This window comes from Lactuca saligna, chromosome 5 (genome assembly GCF_052625555.1).
Source record: "Lactuca saligna cultivar CGN05327 chromosome 5, ASM5262555v1, whole genome shotgun sequence".
Classification (NCBI taxonomy): Eukaryota; Viridiplantae; Streptophyta; class Magnoliopsida; order Asterales; family Asteraceae; genus Lactuca; species Lactuca saligna.
In genome coordinates, this window is record NC_136421.1 from 169,623,606 (window position 1) to 169,639,421 (window position 15,816).

Consider the following 15,816-nt stretch of genomic DNA (forward strand, 5'->3'; position numbering starts at 1 on the left):
TTGAATAGACAAAATATTATTGGAGTTTTTTAAACGGTTTGGAAACTTCGTTGGGCTTTTAAGTCATTTCCCCTTACTATATTTATTGGTGTGGTTTTCATATAATCGCATTAAAAGGAATCACAAACGCCTTTATTGATGCGGTAGACCAAAATCGCACCACTTCTTGTGGGCAGATGTAAAGATCCATGCATTGACCTTTTTCTTGAAGAACTCTCATGTGCAATAAGTTCTAACGAGATATCTCCCTGATGTTCAGTTTTGTTCTCTCTTCAACTAGTTTGAACATATGTTTTTTTTTCCTGATAGATTTGCTTAGATATTTGTTTTGAACCAAGCACCACTTCTTGTGGGCAGATGTAAAGATCACAGCTTCTTAATCTGTCAATAAAAGGCATCCGATTTATGTTTGGGTTTCCACTTGGTGATTATAGCTTACAAATTAATTATTTCCTTGCATAAACAATTTCTTGTACATATTGTCATAAGCAACTGTTGGTAGATTACTGGATCACTTTGAGGTTGATTTCTTAAATCGGTTGATGTTGTCTTCTCTAGGTTGTTTTGCAATAGAATTTGTTTAATGATGCGAATTGTTTTAATGGTGTGGTCCTGTATTTAATAGTGCAAAGATTTGTTGGTGCGGTTTTGATACTTTTTTTGTTCAATTTTGTATTGTTCCAGGTATATTTGTTAGTGCGGTTTTGCTATTTTTTGAGGCGGTTTTATAACCAATAAAGAAGGGTTTTTTATGATGCGATATTTGTTGATGTTGTTCGATACCCACACCAATTAATCATTTTAACTGCATCAACAAATGTTTTCTGTACTAGTGAGTATAAATCTTGAGAACACTTCTAAACCCGAGAAGGCCGCCAATGAAAATGAATCAAGTACTTATGCTCAACTAACCATAAAACAATCTGGAGGATGTTTGGGATCCTAAAGACAAAACTGTACAAATGGTCCCTGTGGTTTGCTGAAAATTGCCACTTTGGTCCAAAAATGTTTGGACTAGCACCAGAGGTCCAAACTTTTCATTTTGTTGCAAGTTTGGTCCAATTTGGTTTGAACTTTTTTATAAAGACGATTTTGCCCCTGATTATTTAATATTTTAATTTTTGTTTTATTATAATAATTAAAAAGAATTAAAAGAAAAGAAAAAAGAACATACTCTGTCTCTGTCTCTCTCTCTCTCTTTTTCTTTCTTTCTTTCTCTCTCTCTCTCTCTCTCTCTCTCTCTCTCTCTTTCTCTCTCTCTCTCTCTCTCTCTCTCTCCAAAGCAGACGAGCACCAGAGGTTATACAACCTTGTGATCGATCGACACTCCCCGGAAATCCCCTTCTAGCCTCGCCTCTCATACCTCTCTCTCTCGAACCAACCGTCACACCCGCTTCTTCTTCTTCTTCTTCTTCTTCTTCTTCTTCTTCTTCTCCTGTCGAGCAAAACCCACCGAGGACCTCTTCTTCTTTATTGTTGTTGCTCGTGGCACCTCATCGGGACCCCCAAATGAACCTTGTTTTCGATTCCTCTTCCTGTTTCAAACCAACACCGGAGGCGTGTGGTCTACTGTCGTTCTCTTCTAACAATCGCTCGGGGATGAGAAGGCCAAATCGGAGACCAAATTTGCAGAGATTGGCACTCTACCTGTGTGTGTCTAGGGTTTTTTTATTGGGGGTGATAGAAGGTTAGAGAAGGAAGATTCTGATGCTAAAACGACTTCATCTTTGTTCGAAGCAATCCCGACGATCTCGATTCTCAAATCGCCTCTCTCTACAACTTCTTTACGAACCCTTCTCAGATCTTACACCGATGAAGGTTTGGCGCTAAACTCGACTGATGTCCTTCTAGTTTTTTGAAACCCTAGCTATTCAGATCTGTTGTGGTGTTTGTGTGTTTAATCTCTCGTTTATCTTGTTCGAGTTTGTGTGTGTGTTTAATTTGTATGTGTGTGTGTGTGTTTGTGTTGTATCTGTTGAAAAATCGATGGATGTTTGTGTTGATCTGTGTTTGCTCATCAGATTTCATTTTTATGTGTGTGTGTTCATTTGATCTGATTTTGTGTGTGTGTTCATCTGATTTCATTTAGGTGGAGATGGATATGACAAATTGTGGTTGTGGCAGGCGGTCATCAAACAATGGTGGTGGAGGACGACGGTCGAATTGTGGAAGTGGCGGAAGATATTCTTCAGCATTCTTGAGGAAGAAGAAGAAGATGGGTGAGAGAGAGAAAGAGAGAGAGAGAGAGAGAGAGGGAGAGATAATATTTTCTTTTTTCTTTTAATTTTAATTCTTTTTAATTGTTGTAATAAAAGAAAATTCAAAATATTAAATAATCAGGGGCAAAATCGTCTTTATAAAAAATTTCAAACAAAATCGGACCAAATTCGCAACAAAATGAAAAGTTTGGACCTCTGGTGCTAGTCCAAACATTTTTGAACCAAAGTGACAATTTTCAGCAAACCACAGGAACCATTTGTGCAGTTTTATCGATCCTAAATAATATCGGTTTGGAAAAAACAGTGTTGAGCTAGTGGCCAATTTTCAATATTGCACATGCACATCACTCAACCCAAAAGTCGAAAACACTACCCTATTAATTATTATAACATGAATTGAAGGTTTATCCCCGTTGAAGTGCCAATGTGCACAACTATTTCTATATTGGAAGAAAGCGAATCGTATGTTCTTTTAGTGCTTGGGGATCGTGGGCGCCTTCTTGATTTCAAAAACCAACAACCGTTGATTCAAGGATGGTTTCCTCTTTCCTCTTTTTCTCTTATTATATCAGGAGTCAAAATTTTTATAGATATCATCATATATATATATCATGATGTTTCATTGTTTCTAGTCGATGTTTAGCCACTAAGCAAAATTTACTTAGTGTGTTAGAAATTATTTATAACCATTTCCATTTGCCGATTAGAGGAAAATCAAATAATGCCGAGTGTTCTTTTTCAGAACGAGTCCAAAAACATCATGCAATTTTTTTTCTCTTATTATATCAGCTAGGAGTCAAAATTTTTATAGATATCATCATATATATATATATATATCATGATGTTTCATTGTTTCTAGTCGATGTCTAGCCACTAAGCAAAATTTACTTAGTGTGTTAGAAATTATTTATAACCATTTCCATTTGCCGATTAGAGGAAAATCAAATAATGCCGAGTGTTCTTTTTCAGAACGAGTCCAAAAACATCATGCAATTTTTTTGAATTTTGCACTTCACTAGTACTAGAAATTATGTCCTCAGGGTTCGATGTTGGATTAGTTCAGAACGAAGTAATGGTATTTTAAGAAAATTTTCTTATTTTTATGTTGTCATTATATGTTTGCTCTAATAACAATAAAAATAACATGTTTGATGTTTGTAAAAGAATATGGTCTTAAAGGTCACACGATTGAAAGATGTTAGAGATAATGACTTGAAAGGGTAATGGATTTTCGACTTTGTTTACATTTAATCGTTAATTTTTTTATTATTTATTTGTTACTGAATTATTGAAACTATTAATATTTTACCTTTATGATCGGTAACAACTGTTCATAAGGGTAAAATGTGAACAATTTCAATAGTTTAGTGGCAAATACATAATGGAAAAAAGTTGAGTGACTAAGGTGCTGTTTGATTTTCTGAAGCAAAAATTCATGAAGTCTGCGGACCACCTCTGCAACCCTCTGCAGTAGAAGAGGTGGACCAAACGACTGCAGATTATAATAAGAAGCGTGTTTGTTTTTTTTAACATCTGCATACTGCTGCAGATATTAAAAAATTAAAATAAACTAATTTTATAAACCGAAAATAGCTTTTTAATACGTAAAATTTAATAATGTATAACATTTCGGTAAAAATTAATGATATTTCAGTAAAAAAGAATGATATTTCAACAAAAAATAAAGATATTTTAGTAAAAAATAATGATATTTCATCAAGAAATTATCATTATTGAATATAAAAAAATAAAAAATAAATTAATAAGAATAAACGAAAAAAAAACGGAAAAAAAATGTGAAATAAAATTTTAATAACATATAATCAAAATTTCAGCAATAAAAAAAGAAGAAGAAGAGGTTGGAAGAGGTTAGAAGAGGCAGTACAAGTGCTGCGCCAAACAGAGCCTGCGTAGAGGTTTTTGACTTAAAAGACTTTTAAAAAACAAACAGCTGCGAGATGAAAAGTGCTGCGCGTGTGCTGCGCCGCGCATCAGTAAGAGGTTTGAAGAGGTTTTTTCCAAAAAAACAAACAACACCTAAATGTGAACAAAATTAAAAGTTCGTTTCCATCTCAAATTATCCTAATATTATACCCCGAAAATGGTATAAAAAACGAATTATTTCATCACGCTCCTTAAGTTGTTCCTAACAATTTCTAGCTATTAAGGGCTATCCAAAAAGTATTTTGTTTTTAGTTCATAAAGTTATGTTAATTTAGTTTTGATCTTAGACACCTACTCTAATATTATTGGCTACTAATAGGGTGTTTTGATTCTATCTGAATATCGATGCTCAACTTCATGTTTGAGCTGATGCAAGTTAGCTTGAAATCTTTATGAAGACAATATCCTTAATGTAAATCCAATAGTTATTGATAATAGATTTAAAATTGATGTTGCTGCTTAGTTTCATTAAAGAATCAACTTCTTTTCCTCTCTCAGATGTTGTTGGTTAGTTCATTGGGCAGTTTTAGTTTATATTTAACTCTGTGCATTTCGTGTACAAAATTGGTCAAGAAAAACTATTTTGTGTATGTTTAAAGTAAAAATACCATATTGCTTTTTATCGTTTTTTCTTCTTTAATGAAAATAAGATGATTTAAACTTACCGACAAATTAATACTATACCATTTTATTTTTAAAATATAGTTGTTAAAATGAAAAAAATGAAAATAAAAAATTTCTAACTAACGAGGGAGAATTCCTATAATAACTTTTTACATACGTGATTACTTTTGAAACTGTAATATAATATGGATATATATATATATATATATATATATATATATATATATATATATATATATATATATATATGACCGTATGTATGTTTTCAACTATATGTATATATATGTTAACACAAGTTACATAAGAAAAATTAAAAAGAATAATAATATTAAAAAATACTTCTAAATGTATGTTATGTGTAATATGAAAATTTTGATATCCTAGTTTTTTTAGAGTAAATATACTATATGTCAATACATGGAGTATAACAACATATATAATGTATCAATGTATGTATGTATGTATGCATGTATGTATGTATGTATTCTTTTATAAACAATGTATATGGTTTAATGTATGTCAATTTATATGTTGCAAAATTTTATAACACAAAATTCATACATATAATATTAGGATAATTTGTTTATATATAGTATTGCATAGTTTTATAACATAAAACTTATACATATAATATTGGTGTCGTTTTTCGTTTTTTATACCTTTTTCGGGGTATAATACTAGGATAATTTGAGAGGGAAACGAACTTTCACCTTTATTCACATTTAGTCATTAAACTTTTTTTTTTGCCGGTCATAAGGGTAAAATGTGAACAGTTTCAATAATTCATTAGCAAATAGATAATGAAAAAAAATTTAGTGACTAAATGTGAACAAAATCGAAAGTTCAATACCCTTTCAAACCATTATCCCTTTATTTATTTATTTTTAAATGACATGACAAGGACCACCTTAAAAAATTCATTTTTGAACTTAAACAAAAAACAACTAAACACATGGACCAAAATTATAATTTAGTTTTTATTTAATCAAGCTTTTTTTATTATTATTTTAATTCCTCTTTTTTAATAATAGGAAAGTTATATATATATATATATATATATATATATATATATATATATATATATATATATATATATATATATATATATATATATATATATATACTTATTCTAATAAAAGAGTAGTTTTAAATCTCCTTTGGACATGTGCCACCATATTAAATCTTATAATTAATGCAAATTTTATTTTTCTTTTGCCATATTTCACCTTATTATGTCTTATAATTAATGTATACCATTTGTCAACATATTGATTTTCTATTTCAAATTTCAAATTTTAAATTTCTCATTCTAATTACATTAAATTAAGAACATTAAAATAAAAATTAAAATAAAATTAATACATATTATAAAGTGATATAATTTTACATATTTATTTAAATCAATGATTATAATTTATATAACTAAAAATATCTCTTAATTAATAATTTATTTAAAATAAGTTATTAATAATTTTAAATTTTAACTATTAAAGTTTAATTAATTTTATAACCGTGGTTCCCATGGGTTATAAACTAATATATATATATATATATATATATATATATATATATATATATATATATATATATATATATATATATATATATATTAACATACTTAGATATTTCTTAATAGATTATGTATTTATATTAATTTTGAGACAAAATTACATAAATGGTCGTGGTTGGTAAAAATTACCATTACAAGTCCTTATAATAATTTTGAACTAGTAAAGGATCCCCTGCTTTGCGGGGTTGGTAAGTTTTTGATGATTTTCTTCGGATTATCAATTATCTGTATCTCTGCTGTGGTTTTGAAATATATTGATAATATTTGTTAAGAATTAACGAAAAATTAGAGGAATTTTTCATGTTTTCACTTGTCATTTCTTTAATGGGTTGGGTTAGAAGACGTGCATTCATATTTTTTTTCAATCGGGAGTATGCAGAAAGTGGCGTCAAGTCTTATTTATTTAATGTGAAGACGGAGTTCATTACATTCGTTTAAACCTACTGAATAAAAACATTGATAGAAAGTAGGTCTAGTGTTAGCTTCTACTTATCCGACGCCTCCTTCATTACATGTTTGTATTTTCCAATCCTTTTGTGGATTGATCCAAGCATAAAGGAGATATTGTCTTGCATGGAGAGGTCCTCAACTTTGGCTTCTTCAAGTATGTTTATCAAAATTTCATAACTGTCGTCACTGTACTCTGTTATGTGGTAAATCCTTCTTCAATTCTAGTTTAGACTGCTTCCATGAAATCTCCTACCTCAGGGAGGTAGGCGATAAGTGACTGCAGGACGTTTTCGACTTCTTTGTTTTTCATTTTCTTGGTTTTTTGGCTGGGATTGGTATTTTCTTGTGTACATGTGTTGGGGGATTGGGTATTTTCTTATATAATATTTTAAGTTGGGAGGTGGGTTTTGATAATTGACGTGGAGGTATGTATCAGTTTGTGAGTGTCATTAAATTGTTGTAGGATAAATTAGCTATGTTGTGTAAGTCTATTTGGATGATGGCGTGGCTCTTTCTGATGGTTGTAGCAATAGTTTGTATGGTAGGTTATGATGGTGGGTGTATTAGTTTGGGGGTAAAATATGGTTATTTGACCTTTTATAATTTTACCGTAATTTTGTAAGAATCGTGTGAGCGTTTTGGGTGCAATTTTTTTACAACAAATACTCACATAGAAAAATGCTAGTTTCCAAAATAAAGAGGAAAAATAACATTTTCTTTTTATTTTTAACCTACCATTTGCTATAACATATAAATTTCTAGAAAGTCGCAGGTTATAAAAACATAAATCGCCACATACCTGTATTGAACATATGAAAACATTTGCAATAATATTTTGTAACATTAGAATTTTAAAAACAAGAATCAACTTCCTTCTCCATGAAATGAAACATTATATAATGGCATGAAATGGGTACACATCTGTCATCAACAAATAAAAAATGGGAATAATCTGAAAATAATAGCAGGCATGTAAGGTTGCACAGTATAGCCGATTTGATAAAAAAATGTAAAATATACCGACAAAGCAGAAGAACTGTGATTAAAGGTCAGTACAGTGTTCGTCTTCGTTTTTGTCCTCAATCTGATTCTATGCCCCATCCCTTTGTCCGTCTTCGTTGATGTCGTTTTCTTTGAATGGGCAAAACTGCAACAATAGTCTTCATCACCACATCATTTATAAATCAATCAACATCAAAGTAACTAAAAAAAGAAACTGATATAACTAAAACATCATAAACCCACATAAATCAAAGCAGCTAAAAAAAAGTAAAAAAGATAATTATTCTTTGGAGCAATATGTCGAGCAGTTGGTGTGCGCAACAACTGTAAACATAACTTGCGACAAAAATAAAACCCCAATGAAAAGTTGGGTTTGATGGTGCCGACGACCAGATATAGAAAATCGACGATGGTAGTAAGCGGTTCTAACTTTGGCTACTAGGTTTGAAGTTGTGTTACTTCCTTACCTTACCGATGAGGCCTGAGATTGGACTTGGAATAGTAGGGCACAAAGAAAACGACAGGAGTGGAAGAAAATCGATTGTCGAGAGAGAGGGGGATACAGTGGAGATGAAGTCATAAGAGGCTGAGAGTGAAAATGAAGTGGTAAAAGTCTAAAAAGGGAAAAGTTTGGTGGCCAGTCGGTGGTTATGAAAAAGGTTAGAGAAGTATATGGACTGAGTCGTTGATAAAGAAGAAATAGCGGCGAAAGAATATATACAAGGGAAAGGAGCAAAATATGAACACCAAAACTTATGTGGTCAAAATCTAAAAGGCTGAAAGTTTTGTGGTCAAATTCGAAAATCCAAAAGAGTCTTGTTCTCAAGTGTCCTCTCAATTTATTATATATATATATATATATATATATATATATATATATATATATATATATATATATATATATATATATATATATATATATATATATATATATATATATATATAATTTGTGTGCTCTTTAAGGTTTTGAAATTTTGCATGGGATGCCTTATGACTAACACCACAATATCAGAGTGATATAAATATAAAATTGCCACGTTACCCGTCTTTTTTTAAAAATAAGTTGCAATTAAAAAAAAAAGATTAAATGGACTCTCTCTCTCTCTCATACATTCACCCATCAACCACCACATTCTTTTTATAAAATTACCAAATTACCCTTCTATAGACCTTATATGTGACTAAAATACCATTTTCTATTTTTTATTTAAAAAAAAGACTAAAAATCCATTTATTTTATCTTTTCTCTCAATTTATCATTGTAGAAAAACACAAAGACCAAAATAGATAAAATTAAAGGCGTTTTTGCAATGATGGAATGTAATAACCAAAAGACGGAATTGACAACATAACGAAATGAGTAGATAACGAAATGAGCAAAGTAATAAAATAGATCATTATATTCCATTGTAATGTTTGTTTAGCCTAGAAGAATGAAATAACATGTATTTTTATCAATAAATATGAACCTAAGTAGTGTAAAATTTATAAGAAAAGGGAAAAAACATCTTTTTGATAATAATAAACTTTAACTAAAGAAAAATAAATGGTTAAATAAATTACACATATTTTATTTAGTTCAAAATACATATTATATGCATAACAAATAGTTCAAAAAGAGTTCTAAACAGTTATAAAATAAAAAAAATTAGATGCAACGAAATCTTGAAATATAACTATAAATAAAAAACAAAGAGAAAAATAATTGTAGTTTGAAAATTAAAAAAAAAAAATCATTCTATTTGAAAATTATATGAATAAATGTAACTAAAATTATAAATATATGTTATTTCATTCTAAAATCGAAGGAAAAAAAATAAGAAATCTTAAATAAACCTTCAATGATGTAACATATGTGTGGTCCATAAATACACCCACATGCTTGGACACGCGTCCCATCAGATGTCCCATCAGATGAGTTTTTTTAGCAATAAAAAAAAACACCATTCCATTATGAGATATTGACACAATAACCTTAAAGTAGGTCCATTTTTTTCCACAAAAAAAAAATCCATATTGGGGTAAAGTAGTAAAAACGGACTAACTTAAAATCTTTCGTATCAATATCCTTTCCATTATTTATGGCAATCAAACAATTTTTCATTTCACGATAATGCTTCATTCCAATATCTCTTTAATTACTACATACCAAACGCCATTTAAATAAAACCCTAACACGCTCCCACCCATAACTCTCTGCCTCCCATCACCACCATCAGCCACCACCTCAGCTACATCATTGCCCACCAACACCAATGACAACATTTTAATCGGCGGTTTTCGTTCTCTTCTACCTCTTAAGGAAACCATACTAGACATTCATAAATATTTGCATACAAAGAAACATGAAACCAAATCGTTGAAAAAGACACTTTAATTAAGCGCTACCAATTACCAATACACCTTTAAGATAAAACAACATTGTTGATAAAACTACCTAAGATATTCAAAATGTGTATGATTTTTATTTAAAGTTGATTATTGGATGTAAATGAAATTAATTTACAAATAAATAAATTTAATCTACTTGCACATTTTGAACAGGCAAATCTATAACGTCTACTAATTCCCTCCCTTTGGTCTCAAATGGAAGCAACACAACACAAAGTCCCGATAGAAGAATTGTAACCTCAAAGAGGATAACAGGGAGTGTTTGGTGACAATTACTACTCATCCCAACTGCTATTAAAGGACACACCATTCCCCCTATTCTGCCTATTGCTGTTGCTATTCCCACTCCTGTTGCCCTTAAGCTTGTTGGATACACCTATAAAATTAAAATCCCCCCAAAAACAAAATTGTATAAGAAAACAAAAACTAAATGCAAGACTTAGCGAACTACTTTAACTTTCATGTATTTGTTTATTATAACATCCTACTTTCATTTATTTCCTTTACAATATTCTACTTTCCGACTTTTTTATTTTATTGATATAGACGTTGTACTAACGTTTTTTTGGACACTGTATTTTGCAAAATCTAACCAATTATAGCAGTGATATTTCAAGTACGATTATCTAATAAGAGAAAACTTAAATTATGATTCTATAATAAACAAATAAATGAATTTCATTTAAGTCTTGTATTTGATCATATCAAGGTAAAATAATATGCACTCTATTTCTTCAAGGGTCAATATCATAAAAGACGTTATAAATCGATCTTTTTTTTCCTGAGAAAGACCTTGAATTTTTTCGTTTTTCTGAAAAAACCAGATGTTTGACAGTTTTTGTCGGAAAAAAACTGCTAAAAGGGCCAAATCGAAAAAATGGAAAATTGCAAGGTCTTTTTCATGAAAAAAAAATAAAGTTGAGGTTTAATCAGGTAAAAACACAATATATATAAAGTCATTTATAATATTAACCCTTTCTTCAATGAAAAAAACAATATTTGATTAAACTGTATCCAACTTTGAAAAGATAACAAAGGAAAATATGGGTAACTGTAGTATCAAAACTTCCCATAAATGAAATGCTTCCATTTTCATGGAAGATCGATGAAAATTGTTACAATTTTAATGGGATGCGTATGGAAGTTGTTTCTTTTTCAAAATACCATTCACTTATTTGTGTTTAATAATAGCATCACACTTTCATTTTCTTTCCATTACAAGATTATACTTCCTATTTATTTTCTTATTAAGTCCTCATACTTTGAAAAATCTACCTTATTACAACATTATACTTTAAAAAATTTACACAATTATAGCAGGGAAAATTGCTTTGTATGTGGATGACATTGCTATAGATGGATAGACTTATCAAAACTACAATGACAAAATGAAAGTAGAATGCTTTAATAAAAAAATAAAAGTATGATGCTATTTCCTTTCATTCAACCTTATAATGAAACACATGCATCATACATACCTCAGGAGCATAAATACAGACAACAATGAAGTTTGCTGAAATGAACATACGAGCCCCAAATAGAAAGATTGTTGTTAATATTGCATTTTGATGGAGAACAAGTGGCAATAATAGAATGAATCCTGCAACAGTCATAATTTCCATGGAAATCTTACGCCCTACTCTGTCTAATATCAAAGCTGCTATACCAAGCCCAGGAAGCTCTGCAAAATATACCCATGTCATTTCATCAGGCTTCATAGCTAAATGCAAGAAATAGCAACATACTTTCATTTAAATTTTTCTTACAATATTGTATTTAAAAGAAAAAAAAAATTCTTGTTAAGACATTGTTATTTGGAAAATATACTCAATTATACCAATACTGTCGTTTCTTTTTGACTTCATGAACTTAATGTGACATCACTTAATCTTGGAGGCTATATATAAATGTTTGAGTTTTATGCAGAAAAGTCCCATTATTTTGGGAAATTTTTTGATGAAGTCCTAAAAAAGATTTTTTTAACAGAAAAGTCACGATTATTTAACATTTTGCCCAAATTAATGAAAAAGTCCTTTTTTTTTTTTTAATAGGAAATACCCAAGTTTTATTTTAATAGGAATTGACAGATTATGTGATTTTCCCAAAATAATGGGACTTTTCTGTTCAAAAAAAAAAAAAAAGGACTTCATCAAAAAAAAAAAAAAAAAAAATCCAAAATAATGGGACTTTTCTGCATAAAACCTATTAATGTTTTTGCTTAAAAAAGAAAGTTTGATAAATGAGATTTTCACCATTAAGTGCTAACTTTTTACAAATCTACCCTCATCTCTTTTTTCGTTCTACTTCATAAATGTGTCCTCATTGCTCAAATATTTTTAAACCAAAAAAAAAAATCTAGGATACCTGCTAAGCTGGTGATGAATACATTTACATAAAGACTGGAATCCTGGATATTTTCTGCAAGCAAAGTGGGTTGCTCACATTCACTTTGCCCAATGCTTAATTGTGAAGTCAAAAGTATAATTCCATAATAAGAAAACGTGTTGCCAAAGTATAAAAACCATAGAAGAACCGTTGTTCTAATCAACTTTGGAGAAAAAAGCATGAATACAGATGATGATCTTCTTTGTGAATCACTGGTTTTATTTCTAATTGAGGAGAGTAATAAGCTACTTTCAGATAACTCATCATCAGTTTCTATCTTGTTTACATGATCAGAAACAAGTAAGCCTTCTGGAAGCTCTTTTTTGTTGAGTTGAGCACCCTTTGTGAGAATATAACATGCCTCAGTTAATCTCCCTTGTGTAGAAAGGTATCTTGGAGACTCTGGCACAAGAGGATAAAACACTAGTGCCAAAAGAGATGGAACTGCAGATAATCCAAGTAACAACCTCCAACCATAGTTAGGCATGATCCACTGAAACATAATCAAATTAGAAGCTACACATAAAGATTATAAAAGCTTAATGTTGCGTTTGTTACATTGGACAAGACTAAACACGCTTTTAATGCTATTTTCCATGATGAGGGCATTTACGTCTTTTTACACGTATGAGAAATCGAGAGCAAGCCCGTGTTCCACCTTTTGGGTGTATGCAAAATTAATTTTTTTTTTTGTCACAGGCACAGGCACAGGCACAGGCACAGGCACAGGCACAGGTACAGGTACAGGTACAGGCACAGGCACAGGCACAGGCACAGGCATAGGCACAGGTAATAATACGAAATGATGATATAGTTGAAGGTGAATACCCAAGCAAGTGCAGCTTCCATGATTGTTCCAACAGTCCAAAAGGTAGAAAAAACAACCATCCAAGCTCCTCTATTTGGAATAGGAACAAACTCAAGAAACCATGATGTAAACACATGTCCACACCCTAAACCAATACCAACAAAGAAACGTAGAATCAACAATGATATATAATTTGGAGCAAAAGCACTCAAAAATCCGGCTCCACTTGTTATTATAGCTGAACCAAGAAATCCCTTCCTGAAAACCCAAAGGATAATTCAATCACTTCAAGGTTTTTTTGTTTTTATGTAATCTTAAACTCACTTACACCAATTTATAGGGTTCTTACACCAGCCTGAGCCAGAGTTTTGATTGAGGAACTTACTTTCTTCCATAAGAATCTGACACAACACCCCATGAGTATGCTCCAATCAGCATTCCAGCAAAAGCTACAGTTGATATCAAACTCTCTTGACTTGAAGAAAGTCCCCACTCAGGTTGAATGGCTGGTCCAACAAAAGAGAGAAGCATCATTTCCATGGCTTCTGCTACCCATCCGAGTCCAGAATATGCAAGCACAATAAATTGGAATTTCCCAAATCCAATTGCAGAAAGTGCTTCATCCAATGTATATGAAAACCCTACATCTCCCATCTGGAAATTGATTTTATAACATGGCACAAGATAACCATAAGATTCAAAACAAACAGAATATATTATGCAATTCTGTTAAATTGAAGCCATATTTTTAACAAAACATATTGCAAACAATCTTAGCAGAATAAAAAGGCTGTGTTGACTGTTGATGTCAAACCTAGCACATGTAAATCAACATCAATGTGGATTTGCAGTAAACTTAACAAAATCATTAATATTGATATTTTCATATCATTGATCAAGGTTTTCAAGAGAATATATAAGTATTACCCTCAGTCAAACTTTAGGTAAATATAATAATCATCAATATCTTATCATATCTTATCTGTTATGGGTCATACAATAATTACACATCTACGTGTCCTTCTCTATAGGTATTTATATTGTTAACAACACCTATACGAATATACTCCAAATAATTATCATAGACTTTTCTGAAGATTTTAATGCAAAACACTTAACATACAGTTCTTAACTTCTTATCTTAATGGTAGAAAATGGTCAGCTTCCATCATTAGTTGAAATCAGTTTTTGAAGAAAGAAAAAACAGCTAATGAGTTACGATACTAACTAATATTGCGTCATCATACTCTACACAATTATACGACAGGGAATCTAAAAAAAATATACGAAATTAATCAGAAAAAGAAATTAGAAACTTAGAACCTGCAATTGGAAATTGATTTGATCGAGTGATTACCTTTGTGTTCGAAGTTGTTCTATTGACATAGAAAATCCGAAAACTCTCCAAGTACGATAAGAGCAGGGTTTTGTTAAAAATAAAATCAGATCAAAATGAGATTGTGAAATTAGATGGTTGACGAAGCATTGAATCAAATCTCATGCTGTAGAAAAGAAGAGTGAAATTTGGGGATTTGATTAATAGAAACATGGAGTCATGGAGACACTTGTACCAGAAACACACGCTATAACCCAAACGACCCTTCCCACGTCCGTTGAATTTTGTGGAATGACGATTTTGTCCTCTTACGATTGCGTGCCGCATAACAATTACTCTAGAGAAATATAAATCAAACATCAAAGTTATTGATTTTTGACTGAACTACAAATTTGGTCTTTGTGGTTTTTGATAAAATCCAACCTTTTTTTTTTTTAAAACTTGCAACATCTGTCTAAAAACTGAAATACTTTATGGTTTAGTCTTTAAAAAAGTTACACGTCAATTTTATCCTTTTAATTTCTTTTAAATTATATTACATTTTCTTAATTATACAATAATAAAAAAAATTAGGAATCCTCTCTCTCTCTCTCTCTCTCTCTCTCTCTCTCTCTCTCTCTCTCTCTCTCTCTCTCTCTCTCTCTCTCTCTCTCTCTCTCTCTCTCTCTCTCTCTCTCTCTCTCTCTCAATATTAACCAATTTCATCTTCTCTGAATATCAACCACTTTCAACCCTCCTTTTCTAATGAATCATCCTTTTAAGCATGTTTAACTCTTGTCTTTTAAATCAAGCACACACCCTTCTATCGTAATCCCATATGAGACTCTTACCAACCTCACCACCATCGTAGTCCTCTTGCTCCTCCACTCCCTTTCTCGTTGAAACCCACCTCCAACGCCATTGTCTTTCATAGTGAGATGCGTACGAGTTCTCCAGCAATAGGTGGTATGTGTTGAGCCTTGTTAGAGGTGGGTCTAGAGGAAGAAAAAGAAGAAGAACAAAGTGGCCGACGTTTCTCAATTTTGATTTTTTGCTCAAATGGGTGTTAAAGGATTCGTTGAAGGTGGTATCGCCTCCATCATCGCTG

At 31.1% G+C, this 15,816-nt stretch overlaps 1 protein-coding gene across 1 annotated transcript; it reads right to left on the reverse strand.

Moving 5' to 3' along the window:
• Positions 1-10,252: 10,252 nt before the first annotated feature.
• LOC144997286 (organic cation/carnitine transporter 7-like) lies at positions 10,253-15,018 on the reverse strand. Its single transcript, XM_078957147.1, has 6 exons — positions 14,751-15,018; positions 13,779-14,047; positions 13,414-13,651; positions 12,565-13,078; positions 11,679-11,881; positions 10,253-10,576 (listed from the first exon to the last, which is right to left on the reverse strand). Exons 2-6 carry the CDS (start codon positions 14,045-14,047, stop codon positions 10,328-10,330), a joined length of 1,473 nt encoding a protein of 490 aa, XP_078813273.1. The 5' UTR covers positions 14,751-15,018; the 3' UTR covers positions 10,253-10,327.
• Positions 15,019-15,816: the final 798 nt, after the last annotated feature.

Excerpts from the sequence above, each read along its gene's own strand:
- LOC144997286 (XM_078957147.1), bottom strand. The coding sequence starts at position 14,047 with ATGGGAGATGTAGGGTTTTCATATACATTGGATGAAGCACTTTCTGCA. Across the intron at positions 13,079-13,413 it reads TGGAAGCTGCACTTGCTTGG|TGGATCATGCCTAACTATGG; the intron begins GTATTCACCTTC and ends ATTATGTTTCAG. Across the intron at positions 10,577-11,678 it reads TCTGTATTTATGCTCCTGAG|GTGTATCCAACAAGCTTAAG; the intron begins GTATGTATGATG and ends TTAATTTTATAG.